Consider the following 16,238-nt stretch of genomic DNA (forward strand, 5'->3'; position numbering starts at 1 on the left):
CCCCCTGGCCGCCTGCTCGGCGGCGCGGCAGTGCCGGCGGGGCTATGGCTGCGGAGGAGGTGCTGCAGGGCGCAGACCACTACAAGAGCGAGATCGAGCGGCTGACCCGGGAGCTCTCCGAGACGACCCACGAGAAGATCCAGGCGGCGGAGTATGGGCTGGTGGTGCTGGAGGAGAAGCTCACCCTCAAGCAGCAGTACGATGAGCTGGAGGCGGAGTATGACGGCCTCAAGCAGGAGCTGGAGCAGCTGAAGGAGGTGAGCCAGCCCGGGCTTTTGTCTGGCCCCGCCGCCGGGGGCTGCGGGCAGGTGCGGGGCGCCCCCCGCGCGTCCGTGCCCGGCCCCGCGCCTGCCCCTGCAGCCGGGCGAGCGGGGATGCGATGCGCCGGCCCCGGAGCGGCTGCGGGCTCGGGGGTGGGGAGGAGGGCTTTCCCGGGGCCGAGGATCAGCCGGGACCGCGGAGCTTAAGGACGGATTACACGAGATCGCAACCCCCTTGCCCTGAGAAATTTCCCCCGGGTCGCGCTCCGGCTCCTGCCGCCGGCAGCCTCAAGTTGTGGGAGCGGGCGTTTGCGGCAGTGGAGGGTTCCCCCCGGTCCTACCTGCACCGCATCGCCCGAGGCTTTTTTAGGAAGAGCAGAGGAAACAGTGGGATGAGAGCTGGGTCAACGCAGTGCATAAGGAGTCGCGATCTCTGTAAACAGCTGTCTGCAGTGCGTGAGGAGAGAGACAATTCCTTTTGAAGTTATTTATAGACCCGCTTTATTCTGCCAGTGAGGGGAATCGCTGCCACTGTGTGTTGGGGGGGTGGGTATACAACAGTCTCGAGGTCACCCATCAGTGGAAATTAAACTTCTGCGTCATGCTGAAAGGGTGAAATATTTGATTGGAGGGGTGATTTGGGGTTATCTTTCAAATGTGTTTTTGTAACACTCAAAAGTATGAAGTAGAGGGGTGTTACACCTTACCTTTCAGCACTGCTAAACATGACTCGGAAAAATCATCATCCTCCCTATGTTCATCCTTAAGGGAAGTAACTTGAGGCTGGTAATAGTGCATGTACATGGGAGCCAGGGAAGGGCTGTGTGTGCACACGTATGCAGCACCCACAGCTCTGCACTTCGTGCTGCTTTTGTACCATCTCAGAATGTCACTGACTAGGTTGTGTAAACAGAAGGTAAAGCATCAAACAGATATTCTCTCAAATTCTGAATGTATCTTTTTGCTCTACAAAAAACCCCAAAATAAATAAAAAACCCTAAACAAATAATAAAAAACCCCAACCCTGTTATATAGAATATGCAGAAATTCTGTTAGAATTATTGACATCTCTATTAGAAACCATGAACATATTCCATATGGAGGGAATCCACTTAAAAAGCTTAGATTATTTATGTTTATATTCTTTAGAATACTAACTGATGCCCTTTTAGAAGTATTTTTAATAAAATAAAGGTTTCATTTTACTTGCAGGTAAATGAGTTATTCTACAGACTTGGTTCAGTGTCCAGAAGAGTTGAGAACATTATATTTTCAATATGAAGAATAAAGCTGTTTTTGAGAAAAACCTATTGATCTCCTTAAACTTGATCTCTGCTTCCTTGCCCCCCTGGGTCTATGGAGTAGGCTCAGGACTTTTGAAACTAATAATCACAGAGTGAGGGATAGAGGTACATAACTTGACAGTGGCATGAAGGCTGTGCTGTTTGAAATGACCTGACAGTAACAGAGGAACAGATTTAAGAGGGGGAAGTGCAGTGCAGTTTCTAGGGAAAAAAAAAAAAAAAAAGAAGATGAAGAAGGAGATAAGGAAAGCTACAGCTAGCTGTTATCCCACCATAATCATGTGTGAAAGAAGACTGATGACAAGCCAGGATGACACATGGGTGCACATGGCCACAGATAGAAGAGATAGTGCAAGGAATCAAGTTGAAATTATGAAACTAGAGGGATTAGTCAGTGCAATTAATTGAAATTAAAGATGGGCACAAACTCTCTTCCTGTTTACCTCCCCTTGAAGTCAGTGGGATTGCATGCTGTGCAGCCCAGAGTATCTCCCTTGGGGTTGTGCCTTCATGCTGTGCCAGCCACAGCGTGGATTCTGAGGGGATATTTACAGAGGGAGGAACAGAAGAAATCCCATAGCTTGCCTGATGCCAAGCAAGAGTGGAGCTTCTCCAGTTCCCAGTCCAGATGCAGGGCTCTCAATTCCAGAGCTCTCCTTAGCAGCAGGTAGGGAATTTCCATCCCCCACCTAGGCTGCAAGCAATTGTTTTCTTGCTTTTAACCTTTCTTGCTTTTAACCTAGCAGAAGCCACACTGATTGTTACTGCACATGCACCCTGTGAAGGAGAATTTTCTCTTAGCCCTTCCTGTTGCTGTAATCTGTTTTCTAATAGGTCTGTGTCAGCACCTCCATTATGACAGTTCCCTCAGCACAAGTCAGACCTGTAATGGTGAGGCACAAGCAAATGGTGTCTCTGTCAACACCAGTGAGACAGAATTCAGGTGGTTCAGGCAAATTGTGGAGTGTAGACATGGAGCTGTAGGGTTCTGCCTGAAAGCTCTTAAGGGGGCAGAGAAATCCAAAGACACATTTTTGTTCTAGTAAAGCACCATCCAAAATGCGTGGAGGAGGCTTTTTTGTGTTCTTACTTCGGCAGGCCCTTGCAAGAATGTGCTACCCAATGGCAGGACATCAGATGCCAAGACTGACTGACTAACAGGAATCTGCTTTGCTCTTACTTCACTGCATTTCTATCCTCTTTGAAGCCATATTGGGGCATAGGCTTCAGGTTTGTGCTAGAATAAGTTGTTTGTCCACTCCCAAAGAATAGTAGGTGCAAGAGGGTGCCCAGGATTGTGTTAGGACAATTGCCTTTCCTTCTGCAGATCTTCTCTGAACAGATTCAGTTACTGGGGTCAACATTTTTTTGAGGCAAGTCTTAATTTTTGAACAGTTTTATTGTTGATTTCTTGTGTTCTGTTGTTAGGACTTCTTTGTATTTACTAGGCAGTTGAAAAGCTGCCTATCTTTAACTACTCAGCCATGGTTTGGCAGACTGGGATCTGAAGTCTTCTCCCATCCTCCCTGGCTATCCGAAACTCCGGTGGACTTCAGCAGTCCTTTTCCATATAAATGGCCATAACTCAGCTATATAATAATTTCCATCATTGGAGAGTGAAATGGGAAACTAAAGCCATTATAGGATGTTGAAATAGAAGCAAATTATAATATATTACATTAAATATTAATACTTGTGTACAGAATAGATGCTATCCACCCTGTATTATGAATTGTTTTAGTAACCTCTGATGTTTCTTCTGCTATGTTCAGAGGTCTCTGTTTAGCCCAAGATTTTGATGTTTTGGGCCATGAGATAAATTTATGTTGCAAAACCACTATTGTTATTTAAAATTTAATTAATTTTCATAGGATTTGGGTTGTTTGGGTTTTTTTTCAGTCTGAAAATTTTGTTTCTCCAATCAATTTCATCTCAATTTAGTTGAATTTTGGATCTTTGCTGAAACACTATAGTTTTAGGGCCCCGTTCAGAATGTTACTTTAGCTGATGTGCCTTTTAACCTGCAGTTCATAAAGATTCAAAGACTAGGACTTGTTGCTATTAGCCATGGGATTGAAGGTAGCTTGTTTTCATTGTCTTGCTGACTTGGGAGTTTAATTACCATCATATTCTCTGTAAAACATCTTCCAGTGGTTTTATTGTATCTGGTCTTACATGTTCACATTGCATTTGCTATAAGAATAATGTGCATTGTTAGTTCTATTTATTTTAGTGGAAATGTAAAATGGCTTCATATTGATCTTCTTGCCTGTTTGCTGTAGCTGTCCCTGCTTTAGCATGGGAGTCCATTCCATCCTCAGCCATTCCATGATTCTCTGATCAGCTAGTGGGCACTGGTGGTCCATAAAGTTTTTAAAGCAGGGAAAGATCAGTCACATCTACTCATGATTAAATGGGGATGGAAAGCTTTGGTGTCCAACTCTGCAAGAGTTAGACCTGGGAAATCCTAGCAGAGGTTTCTCTTTGGGAATCAAATCATGAATGTGGCAGGTGTTTCTCTCCTTGACTCCCTCTCTGACTGACTAATTTAGGCAATATCTCTCATTGCTTCTTGGCTTTTATGTATTTCATTCTATGGAAACAAACTCTTCTGCTAGGTTGCACATGGCTCTGGCTGATTCCCAGGCAGTTTGGTGCTTGCTTTACTTAAAAGCAAGCTATTCATGGTAAATGATTGGAAACCAGGCTAGTGGTGAATAGACCTGTCCTTGGTAGGTGTTTGTTTTCTTTACCTCACAGAAATGTTGTATAAATGATTATGAAGTGTTTACTCAGTTTACTAATAGGGCTTCCAGAAGTAATTCTTGGTCTGTGTCTGAAAGGATTTTTATGAGGAGTAGAGCTGAAGGTCGCTCTGGCAACTTCTTTTCTGTTCTGCTCTTCCTTGCACTGTTTCAGCACAGGTGACTCAATCTCCATCTCTCCTCTCTTCTGAAGTGACGCTGCCCCTCCAGCTCCCCCACTGTTCTCCAAAACCTCTCGCCCTCCTGCCACTTGAATCACTTATGCCTCTTCCATCTTTGAAGTGTACCTTTGGTGGGATTTCTCTGGATCCAAAAAAGTTGTAAGAGGGGGAGACTCCTCCCAAAAAATATCCCAAATACAGCCCTCTTAAATGTGCATTCTTATATACACCTGTCTACATCACAGGATGCTTAGGAAAGTGTGAAGCGGCTCATAAATCCCACTGAGATGTTCTAAATTCTCCCCAGAGCTGAATGTGTTCCAAATACAGAGCTTGGGAGCTGTGAACTGATGCCATCTCAGTATATCTTTACACCTCCTCCCAGTGACAGCGTCTGTGGGCTTGTGTTGGATGAGGTATCTCATCCTGATCTCACCACATCTCATGTCCTTGGCACCTGCTCATGTTGTGTCACTCAGAAGGGCCATGCTGCCCAACACCCAGCTCAGAGATGAGGACATGCAGTTATTACAGGCTGGGGACTGACTGACTGACTGACTGGGGGTCAGGCCTGTAGCAAAGGATTTGGGAACCCTCGAGGACAGTAAGCTGAATGTTGGATAGTGATGTGTCCTGACACTGGGAATTCTAACAGCATCCTGGACCTTTAGCAGCAGCAGCAAAGCTGGTAAATTCAGAGAAGTGATTATCACTTTCAAACTGGCAATTGTTAAACCACACCTAGAAAACAGCATCCAGTTTGGGCTCCCTTAATACAAGAAAGGCATGGATAAACTGGACTGCATTCAGCAAAGAACCACCAAGATGGTCAAGAGCTGAAGCACTTGTCCTGTGAGCAGGGCTGAGCTTGTTCAGCCTGGAAAGGAGAGGGCTGTGAGGGACCCAGCATCAGCCTGTCCACACACAAAGTGTATTGAGATGTCAGAGCCAGGCTTTTTGCAGAAGTGCCCTCTATCTCTAGTTGGAGGCCTGTCACTAGTGGTGTCCCCCAAGGGTTAGTACTGGGTCCAGTATTGTTTTAACTTATTCATCAGTGACTTGGATGAAGGGGCAGATGCCTCCTCAGCAAGTTCAGTGCTGACACAAAGCTGGGAGGAGTGGCTGATCCCCCCGAGGGCTGTGAGCCCTTCAGAAGGACCTCAACAGAGATGGAAAAGATGGGTGCACAGGAACCTTCTGAAATTTAGAAAAGACAAGTGAAGGATCATGGGGAGGGATAACCCCATGCACCTGGCTGGGTGCTGACCTGCTGGGAAGCAGCTCTGTAGGGAAGGAGCTGGGGTCCTGCTGGACAACAGGCTGTCCATGAGCCAGAAAAGTGTCCTTGTGGCAAAGAAGACCAGTGCTGTCCTGGGGTGCATTGGGAAGAGCATGGCCAGCAGGGAGGGGATCCTGCCCCTCTACTCAGTCCTGGTGAGGCACATCTGGAGTGCAGTGTCCAGTTCTGGGATCCTCAGGACAAGACAGACAGAGCTCCTGGAGCGGGCCCAGGAGAGGGTGACGAAGATGAAGGGACAGGAGCATCTCTCTTACAAGGACAGGCTGAGGGAGCTGGGTCTGTTCAGCCTTGAGAACAGACAAACGAGAGGGGACCTCATCGGTGTCAATAGTACCTAAAGGGAGGGTGTCAAGAGGATGGACCAGGCTCTTCCTGGTGGTGCTGAGCAATAGGGCAAGAGGAAATGGGCAGAAATGGTTGCACAGCAAGTTCTGTCTTAACATGAGGGAGACCTTCTTTACAGTGCAGGTGACCGAGCACTGCGAGAGGTTGCCTCGAATGGTTGTGGAATCTCCTTCCCTTGAGGAAGGGAGGTTGAACTAGCTGACTTCCAGCTGTCCCTTCCGCAGCTGTTCTGTGGTTCTGTGAAGGGTGGGAAGACCAGAGATAAGTGACATAAATTGAAACTACAGAGGTTCAGACTGAATTTAAGGTAGATCTGTTTCCCTGTGAGCACGGGCAGTCCCACAGGTTGCGCAGAGAGGTTGTGCAGTCCCTTTCCGTGGAACTTTTCAAGCCACAACTGGGTACAGCCCTTAGGAACCTGGTCTGAGTGCAGAGCTGGTCCTGCTGGGAGAGGAGGTTGCACTGGGGGAGAAAGGGGGCAGACAGCAAGTGGCCTTGAGCAGTGCAGAGCCTCTTAAGGATGCCCACTCTGCGTAGTTAAATTTGGTGCTGGGCTGCTGTGAGTTACCCTATACACAGTAATGTCCTGCCTGGAAACAGTGACTGTCAGCAGGCCCACAGCCTCACTCCGTGCTTGAATTTCATTTTCTCTTGCTTGTTATTAAGTCTGCAGTGACCTAGGGTTACTAAGGGCGGAGTTTGATGTGCTCATCTCTCAGCAAGACAATCCTACATCTCCCTCTGCCATTCCTGCCCCTGTTCAGGCTCTCAGCTGAGCAACTGTTCATACTGTCACAGCAGGGTAGGAAACTAACCTCAGTTAAAAATAACCGAGGAGGGGCTGTTGCTGTCTGTAACCCAGATTGGCTTCATCAGATGATTCACAATACCTCCCAGTGAACTGTTTTACTTTTGCTAAAAGTCAGCACGAGGAGAGGAATGAATGTAGAGGGAAGAGGGGGACAGGATGAGCTGCTGTACTGATGTTATGAGAGATGCTCATCAAATTGCATAAGGATTGCTTCCTCCAAGAGGAAATGAATCCTGTGCATTAGCCTTCAGAAAACGTAAGCAGCTGGAATCATGTTAGAGGAACTTAGGACTATTGTTGGAGCTTTGGCAGCAAGGAAAGAAAAATGTAGATGAGCCTTTTGGTTTTTTTCCCAGGGACCTGTATTCCCAGTTGCTCTCAGAAATTGTGTTGTATCCTTAGCAGCCAGTACAGATGAACATGCAGTATTAGTCCTCCTATAATAGCCAGCCCTTTAGCAGGGATGGTCAGCTTTCAACAGTGGGGGCTCACATATTCACAAAATAAATCTAATCAGACTTCAGTTTGTTTTCTTCCAATTGTTAAATTATTTTCTTCATTTTAGTTTTTCATCAAATAAATCTCTTTCTAATCTGAGCAGTTCTGATTGCATCAGTCATCTGGATGGAACTCCTCAGAGATAAATGGAAGTTACAACTGGATTTTATGTCATGGAGAAGTAAATTTTCCATAGATTTGCTAGGAAATATTGAATTAATCTACCAATCTAATCTAATCTTTAATCAAATCTGATATGACTGATTGAGGTGTTAATGGGTGAGCCAGACATTAATATTATGAACTACTTCCCGTGTAAGGCTTACAAATGTAAAATTTTAAGGGGGTCACGGGAGAGATTTTAATCTGAAGGTCCGTATCTGTTTGGAATTAGGCCTTTTTGTATTGGATTAGAAAAGAAATAAATTGCTATAATCTTTTCACCTTCCTTTAGGTGAAATACTTTTCCTTCCCTTCTGTGTTGCCTAGTGGGTTTTCTTCCTTAGGTTGTGTGTGTGCAGTCTGTGTGCACAGCAGCATTCAGGGCGAACACCTGGCTTTATTGAAAGTGCAAGAGGGGCAAAACAATGGTGGAGAAAATAAGATTTGGCATAAAACAGTAATTTGTGAGCATTCATCATGGTAAAATGAGGAGCATTCTCAAAGTCAGATAGAGTGAATTTGCACCTGGGCAACTTTAATATACCTTATGCAGTTGGCAGTTGGAGGAAAATACATGCAAGATCATGTGTTTTTCTGGCTATATTGAGTACTTCTAGAAGAGATTTCTTCTTGAGATGGAATTTGTTTTTTCTTCAATACTTCATTCTCCCTTATGTTTTTGCATCAGTGTTTTCTCCATTTGGACAATGAGAGTAAAATCCAAATCACCGCTTGCTCCTGCTTCCCTTGCGTCTCTGCTGCATTGTAGGGCTTTGCCTCTGTTATAGCTTTATTTCCCTTCCCTCTTTCTTTGATACCTGAGGGGGTAGTGCTTAATTCAGTACAATTCTGTACTGTACTTTTTTTTTTTTTTTTGGGAGGGATGATTTTAAATTATAATGGCAGAGACTGAAAAGCATACATTCATTTCTGCTGAACTGTCTTACATTTGTTCTTTGACTTTCATAGCCCTCTTCTTTCTTAATTTCCTTGAGAAATCCAAAACACTCATTTTATGTGGGAGGAGAGAGAGTATTTTCCCAATTTAGAGGAGCTGATATAGTGTGTAGAGACATGAATGTGCCCTTTGTCCCTTTATCACTTGCATCGCTCACAGCAGATAATTATGAGGAGAAACCAGCAATTTTTTGTACTGTACTGTGAATGCAGTCTGTGAGTACAGACCAGCTACAGACAGAACTAGCTGGAACTAGTCAGAAGGTGAAAAATGTGCCTGAGCAAGGGCAGGTGCCTAAAGCTGAAGTAGGCAGTTAGAAATTAAGCTAGGTTGCAGATTAGTGTTTTGTTGGGTTTTCTACTTCTCTGCAGAGGGTAGTATTAAAAGTAATTCTGAGGTTATAATATTTGTATTTCTAAATTTCTTTCACTGTCAAAGTTTAATTAACTTGGTAGTTAAAAGAAGGAGCAGGCCACTGTCCTAAATCTATGGTTTTGGGACAGACCTATGAGAAATCAAAAGGCTTTCACTAAGACTGAAATGTCTCCAACCCCATTTTCTTCATCTCTCTTGGGGTTCCTTCCTCTCTGTCTGCAGCCTCATTCTCATTCTTGTACAGTGTTTGTCTCCTATTCATGATGGTTTATGTACTTGTACTTTTTTTTTTTTTCAATCTTTGCCCTATATCTTACTTAGTGTTCATTTGCTGCTTTCTGAGATGCTGAACTGAGTTTTTTATATTAAAGAGCCTTTTTGTCATTTTGTGAATATAAGAAATCTGTCAATTTTTGGCAGACTAGGCCTTCCATACTACACTCAGATATTGTAAGGACATGAGGGGTTCCTAGAAATACTTCAAAATGTTGTTTTAGCATGGACTGAAAATGAAACAACCAAGGATTTGTCCCCTATGCTTTGTAGCAGCATCACCATTAAAATCATCCTTGGGAAAATCACTTTTTGGGCAGCTTTAAAATTGGATTGGCTGTGTGGATGCATAGAAAGAATGCATTTCCATAAGGCCTTAGGAAACTCAACCCCCTTTTTAAAAAAAGAAAATATTGTATGGTTTCTGGAATAATTTGTTTAAGCCCAGACAAGACAACTGATGCCCAGGGAGGTTAGGTAATGCACTCAGACCTTTTGATCAGTGAGTAGTTCTCTAGCAGTGGTAGAGACAACACTGTGCTTTGCCAAGAAGTATGAAAGACATCCTCATTTATCAGCTGGTCACCTTTCACTTCAGTTAACCACCTCTGGGGACATTTCATAATTCCAGCTGAATTACATAAACTTCACTTCCTGGTGGTTTGGGTTTTTCTGGTGTGTGTTTGTTTGTTTTTAATTCTGTGATGTCTCAGAGCTCACAGGTAGCAGAGACAGTGCTGTGCATTTGATTTATGCTCTGTTAGCACCAAAGAGGCTTTCCTTGGATGCCTTAGTCACTCGGGATGGATTTAAATGTCAGTGTACTGAGAATGAACTGCAAAGTTATGTTTGTCATCACTGGCTAATGACTAATTCCCACGGAGGGAAGCTGGAAGCTGCTAACAGCTGCAGTTTTAACTTCTGTTTTGGATACTTAGAGGGGGAAATTCTGCTCCTAGTAGTTGTAAAGCTCAGATAGGAAGACAGAAGTAAGCTTTTAAGGATAAATATAGGAATTTGGGTCAGGCAAAGGGAACAGGTGGCTTGGTGAAATAATTAATTTACAAAAGCTTGGCTGTTGGCCAAACATGAACACAGCATGATTTGGATTTTGTCTTCTCAGGACTGGAGTATTGTCTACTCACAGCCACAAGGCAAGGTGCAGGATGCCAAACTGCACTGAATCCTGGCCCTGCTCAGGAAAGTAGAACTCTCAACCTTTTGGCATTTGAGTGTTAAGAGAACTGGAGCATTTGGTCTGGAGGCAGATGGAGAGTTCACAGTTGGGTTAAAGCATCTGTGTAGTCATTGCCTCTGGTTCTCGGTTTGGTGGGTGAGCAACAACTGTATTGTCCAATTTGAATCTGTGACTCTTTCTATTAAGTGCTCTCAGTAGCTTGTAGCTCCTATAATAAATAGTATTAATAAAGACAAGCTTGTGGGGCTTTTTTTTTTTTCTTCAGGTGAGTAGGAAGAGTTTTGCTCATACCCTGAATTCTTCACAGAGTTTTTACAAAGCATTAAAAGTTTGCATGGTTCTGGATAGTTCCAGGTGACTGCACAGCAATGGCAAACATGCAGAGCTCACTTGAGTTTAGTTGAAGGGAACATTTGCATTGTCTTTTGTTTCTTTGATAACTGCTTGCAATTGCCACCTACAAACAGTTAGGAAAGGTTGGATTTAAGCATTCCATGTGAAGAGTGCTATCTCTAACAATATACCCTCAATTCAGGGTTGTGCCTAAGGGTAATTTCTAGCAAGTATGACTCGAAGACCAATGGTGAAGTCCTGCCTCCATGGGTAAGTCAAAGATAAAAGGGGGAAATGATTTGTTGTTGAATCTCTGCCTACCACCCACTGTCAAACAGAACTGTCATCAAGTTGCAAATGATAAAATGTGTTACAACCTGAGAATTCAGATTTCTTCCCACCAAAGCAGGAAGAACTGCCATAATTATAATTATTGTGTTTCAAGCATGTGATCTTGTTCTTCTAGTTTAATGGGCTGTCATAACTCTGCTAAGCTGCTCTGACTGCTCATGTGCATGCACTTGACCAGCCCCAAATGTGTAAGAACAAAGTGAAAAAACCCCCACAACCAAACACAGAACACAGCAGAAATCTGAAGGAAACAGTGTTCAGCTGACATGGATCTTCTATCTGCAGTAAGCTAAAAATGTGCACTAGATCAATTTCTAATCCATAAAATCTTGGTCATAAATCTGGGTCTTTGGTGACAAATTTTAAAGTAAATTGTAAGGATATGGTACCAAGGACTCCTCTGGAAATAAAGTGTATGATAAATAACATTAGAGAAGAGAAAGAGAAATTAGATGGAACATAATTGTGTGTGTATACCAATAAAGGAGATGGAGTCTCATGGCATTGTTAGGAGTACATTACTTTGGGCATTAGGTAATTCCATTTCTTGGGCATTAGGTAAGCTTTTAATTTCTCTGCCAGATAAAGGCTGATGGTTGCCATCTGATAATAACAAAACTTTCACTTAAGATCCTGTAAGCTCAACTGTGTAAAAATAGTAGCAAATCTGGAACAATACAGTTGAGGGACTACATTTTTTCCAAGTGTTCTGGATTTAATGTTACAATTATGCTGCAGATTCTTAGATGCTTTCTATTCACAAAATGAAATCCATGTGAAAGTATTAGAAATGAATTATCACATTTGGAAATTTGTCCCCAAAATCTGTATTTTGTTTGTATTGGGAAACATTGGGTTTGCTTTATTAAGCAGGCTGAGCAACTTTGCATTGAAAACTATGTGACTTCTTTTTGCCCACATACTTTGAAATTACAGATCACATACCTGAGTGATTGTTGTGATACACACACAGTGTCTGGGCTTTAAATATTTTTGCTGTAGTTATTTAATGCTGCATCATTATTTGTAATTTAAATTATTTTCTGTCTACTTGCTTGTGGAGAGATGTTTATGCAAGAACAGAAAATGCAGTGATACCTTGATTATAGTTTTAGCACTTGTGTTTGAAAAGTACTTTACTTGCAGTTCCCTAGGCTGACTCAGAATCATGCCTGTGTTTTTATGTTTGTTGAATTTGCTTTTGTAGCAGATTAGACTTATGGGAAGACACTTGAGATCAGACTTGTTTGGGTATAAATAACCCTTTCCCTGGGTATAACAGGAAGAGTTGCAGGTGAAGACCATGCTGTGCTCACTTTTTATTCTATAATAATAATAATATAATAATAATCTCAGTTGCAAGATATTTCTTGAAATTTGCCCCCTGGTTTCTTAACCAGTGAGAGCTTGAGTTAGGTACCCCCAGATGATGCTGGGCTGGGTACTGAGAGCTGCTGTTGCCATTACTCAAGAATGTGCTTGTTAAAATCTTCCAGTCTGAAGAAACAGGTTTGGGAAAGGGGATCCTGAATTCTGGCCCAAAACCTTGTACCAGAGATTCTTCTCCTGCCATCAGTTATTTTTGTAGCAGAAAGTAATCCACTCCTTGAAAAGGCATCCAGAATCCGATAAGCAACACTTTTAGGAGCCTGCAGTCCAAAGTCTCTCCATGGAGAAAGGAGTTGCAGCTTTGCAAGTGACAATGTAATGAATAGTCAAGCACTTACCAGAGCTCTGGCACTGGATGGAGCAGGGAAAAGCCAGAGGGAGTGAGTCAGCATGACCTTGGCTGCTGCCAGAGGGATGAGTATCACATCCAGCCCTCCAGGGGCACTGACATTGGTTGGGGTCTTTAGTGCAAAGAGACTCTGCTGAAATAAAATCTGCTGGAATGATTAACCACTACTTGTGTGTGTCTGAAAGGTGTCACTTGCACACAGAGTAGTGAAAACATCAACTTAAGCCAGCTGTAGTTATTCAAAGGTAGTTTTGTTAGTTAGCAGGTGTAGTTCTTTGTTACCCTGTGACAGCACAGGGAAAGCAGAAACAGCCTGAAAATTCAGAATGCTGCTGGTTCCATGAGCTGCAGTTTGGCACACTGAGTCTCAGCAGGATAGGATCAATTGTTATTTATTGCATGACAGTAACACCTGGGGATTCTGTGATGCCTGGCACAATGAGTTGCAGGCGTATAAATAGAAGATTAGAGACTTTACTGTGGAAATGGGACCTTGTCAGGGATTTGGTATTAAGGAATAATAAGTGCAATTCACAGATAAGTAATAGAGGTCCAGAAGCTTTGATGGGATAGGTTGTTCAGCCATAATTTCAAAGGAAATCTGTGACTAATTCACAAGAAAAACACGGATTTTTCTCAGATTTAGCCCAATCCTTTATCTTCCAAATCCTTCCATTTAAAAGAGCTGGTCAACCAGAAAGCCAAAGCAATCAACTGCCCTGTGCTCACTAATCAGGGTGTGCACTGGCAGTGTCTCCCACTGGTGCCAGGGTGACCAGTAAGGCCATTTAGGAATGGTGTTGTGGTAGTTTTGCTACTTAATCACAATCAAAACTAAAGGAAAAATGAGGATGGAAAACTCAGATAAAACTTTCTGGTTTATCAGTTCATTATTTGGCAATGTTTCAAAAGCCCTTGTCCTTAGAGATCATCAGCACCTCATCAGAGCACCTTGTCCCCTGTGGACTGTACCGTCCTTTTGTGGTCCCCCTGCCACATACTCTGCTGATCAAGAGCATGTGGAAAGTACCTGGGACCCTGGAATACATCCCCATCTCTCACCCTGAGCTGCCCTTTCTGCTTTGCTGTTCCCCCCTTTGGAAGCTGACTGCTCCTGGCTGCCATCCCACAATTTGTTACAGTCTTCCTACTCCTTCCCGCTTATCTCTTCCTGAAGCACAACTCTTCTCTGCTGGGACTGAGATTTTCACATCAGCATTTACTAATCCCTGCAGCTGGTTGAAATGCTTGGTTTTTCCTTTGCTCTTTCCATACACCTAGCTGTTCACTTCTGGTGGGAGAAACCAAATTCCAGGCACCTCTCCCTGCAAGGAATGCATCTCTCCTCTCCTTGCTTGCTGTCTGTGCCTCATCCCACAAAGTATCACTTGTTCCTATTGCTGCATGGGGAAAAGCTCAGTGACAGGCATTACTGTAGTGAGATCCAGCATGTGGGATGACCTTTACAATGGGAATATGTGGGAAATCTTCATTTGAATCTATGAGGTGTGACTTTTGCAGTTCTTTGGGAATTCAGGCTGGCTAAAATCTCATGGGGTGTGTTGAGCACTAGATGAGGCTTTTTGCAGAGCTGTCAGTGGTTAATGTGGAGCTTGGACCAGGAGTTTGTAGAGGGCGAGGTCCTTGGGGCAAGGCCTGCCCTTGCCCTCCTGTTTGTACTGAATGAACACAGTGAGCCTCTATTCTTGGCTAGGACAATTAGGTTCTATGGCAATATCAGTAATTAATAATAACATGGGGCCTCTTCTGTAGATGGGCCACTGGAAATAATTTCCTTCTGCAAGTTGCTTCTCTAGAATGTGGTTTTGAACTTTGAGATCCTGAAAGAGATAATCGAAACACAAGCAGCTGTCACAAACCTTTAGCTCTGTTTGTGTAGGCAGAAAATCACAAAACCAAATTGTTGGACGGTTCACTGGTTTGTGCATCTTTTGTTGTAACATCAAGCTCTTATGCAATGGACCCCTGTTTGATTAAAGACTCTTCTCACTACTAGTGGGTTTCAACTGTCCAGATTTTTAATAAGGTGAAAAGAAGCAAAGCAAACTACTGATCTCCTGGTTGCTCTCACCCAGTTCATGCATGGCACACACAGAATCAGCTGTGCTGTGCTGGACCAGGGTGATCCAGCTGCTGCAGCTGCGAGAAGTAGGCTCTTGTTTCCAGATGTGGTGTATGAGGTGGTGGTGGATCTGAAGCCTGCCTTCACCCATGTGCCATCTGGGGCCAAAAGGTGGGATGAAGCATTTGGTTGGTTTGTCATCACAATCCTTCAACAGCTGTTCCTCATCCCCTTGGCAGCAGGGGTGGCATCTGGCCATGGAGATGGGCTTCTGAGTGGTGGGAGCACAGTGCAAGGAACAGTGTGACACGGATCCTCCTGTCCATGTGGCTCATCGAGGTCTGAAGGCTCCTCCTGTCCATCTTCTTTCCCAAATGTCAAGGAAGCTGAACTGTAGAGGCCTTCAGAGACTTCTTTCAGAACTTTCTTTTTATCCTTTGCCAGACCTCTGCCAAAAAAGATGGCAATGACTCTGAAATTTAAATTTAGGCATCCACGGATAAGTTATGCCTCCAGATTTTTTACTATGACTAAAAAGAACCTTCTTCCTTCAATGAACACAAAACTGATATATTAAGGAAGCTGACAGCTAGTGTCATGATGGTGAAGATGACTTACTGAGAATCTCACAATGTCAATCATGATTCAGGGGTTTAGAGTACTGGGCTTCCACTAGGCAATGCAAGAATGCAAGTATCCTTGGTAGGTTGTATCTAATGGGAAGGGCATTCATCCCTGAATTGATTTTTAAATTAATGTTCTATTTCTACTCTGGTAACCATAGTAATTACACTAGAATCTTGTGTTTTAACATATTGATGCCCAAAATGTCTTCTGGTGGTCAGTTTATTTTTAAAAAGATCATGTCATGGCCTGCAGCCAAAAGCACTAGTGCTAATACAGAATGTGATTTTTATCTGTTTTCACTAGGTATGCAGAGCCAATTACAATGAATATTTTTTCAGGTTGTTTTTTTCAATAAAAATATTGGACTCCATGACAGCACTGTGAATTATGATCTGAATTCTCTCCTGCAGTACCTCTCCTGAAATCAAAAGAATTATGCTGGCAAAGAAGTTGGTTGGTCAAGTCACACAACTCTGACAGTGATTTTATTATGGCATTCCCAGAACTGTAAGGTGTTTTGATGGGAGGACTTGGCAGCAGACTGGAAGCACTGGTGGCTCAGTACATTGTGCTCTGCCTTCTGAGTCAAAAATTACCTGGTATCTTCTCACTGTGGTTTGTAGTTTGGTTTTCTTGTTAATTTTATGAGATGTAAACCCCTCTGTTTTCATGAAATCATTGCATATTACTTTTTGA

At 43.4% G+C, this 16,238-nt stretch overlaps 1 protein-coding gene across 9 annotated transcripts in view; it reads left to right on the plus strand.

The window, feature by feature from the left end:
• Positions 1-6: 6 nt before the first annotated feature.
• Positions 7-16,238, plus strand: part of BICD1 (BICD cargo adaptor 1) — a 167,235-nt gene continuing 151,003 nt past the window's right edge. For all 9 annotated transcript variants that reach the window (XM_015628725.1, XM_015628729.1, XM_015628732.2 and 6 more), the window contains exon 1: positions 7-257. In XM_015628725.1, the coding sequence (XP_015484211.1) occupies positions 45-257 (213 nt within the window). In that variant the 5' untranslated portion in view covers positions 7-44. The remainder of the gene's footprint in view (positions 258-16,238) is intronic.

The sequence above is a fragment of the Parus major genome, chromosome 1A, assembly GCF_001522545.3.
Source record: "Parus major isolate Abel chromosome 1A, Parus_major1.1, whole genome shotgun sequence".
In the NCBI taxonomy this organism is placed as follows: domain Eukaryota; kingdom Metazoa; phylum Chordata; class Aves; order Passeriformes; family Paridae; genus Parus; species Parus major.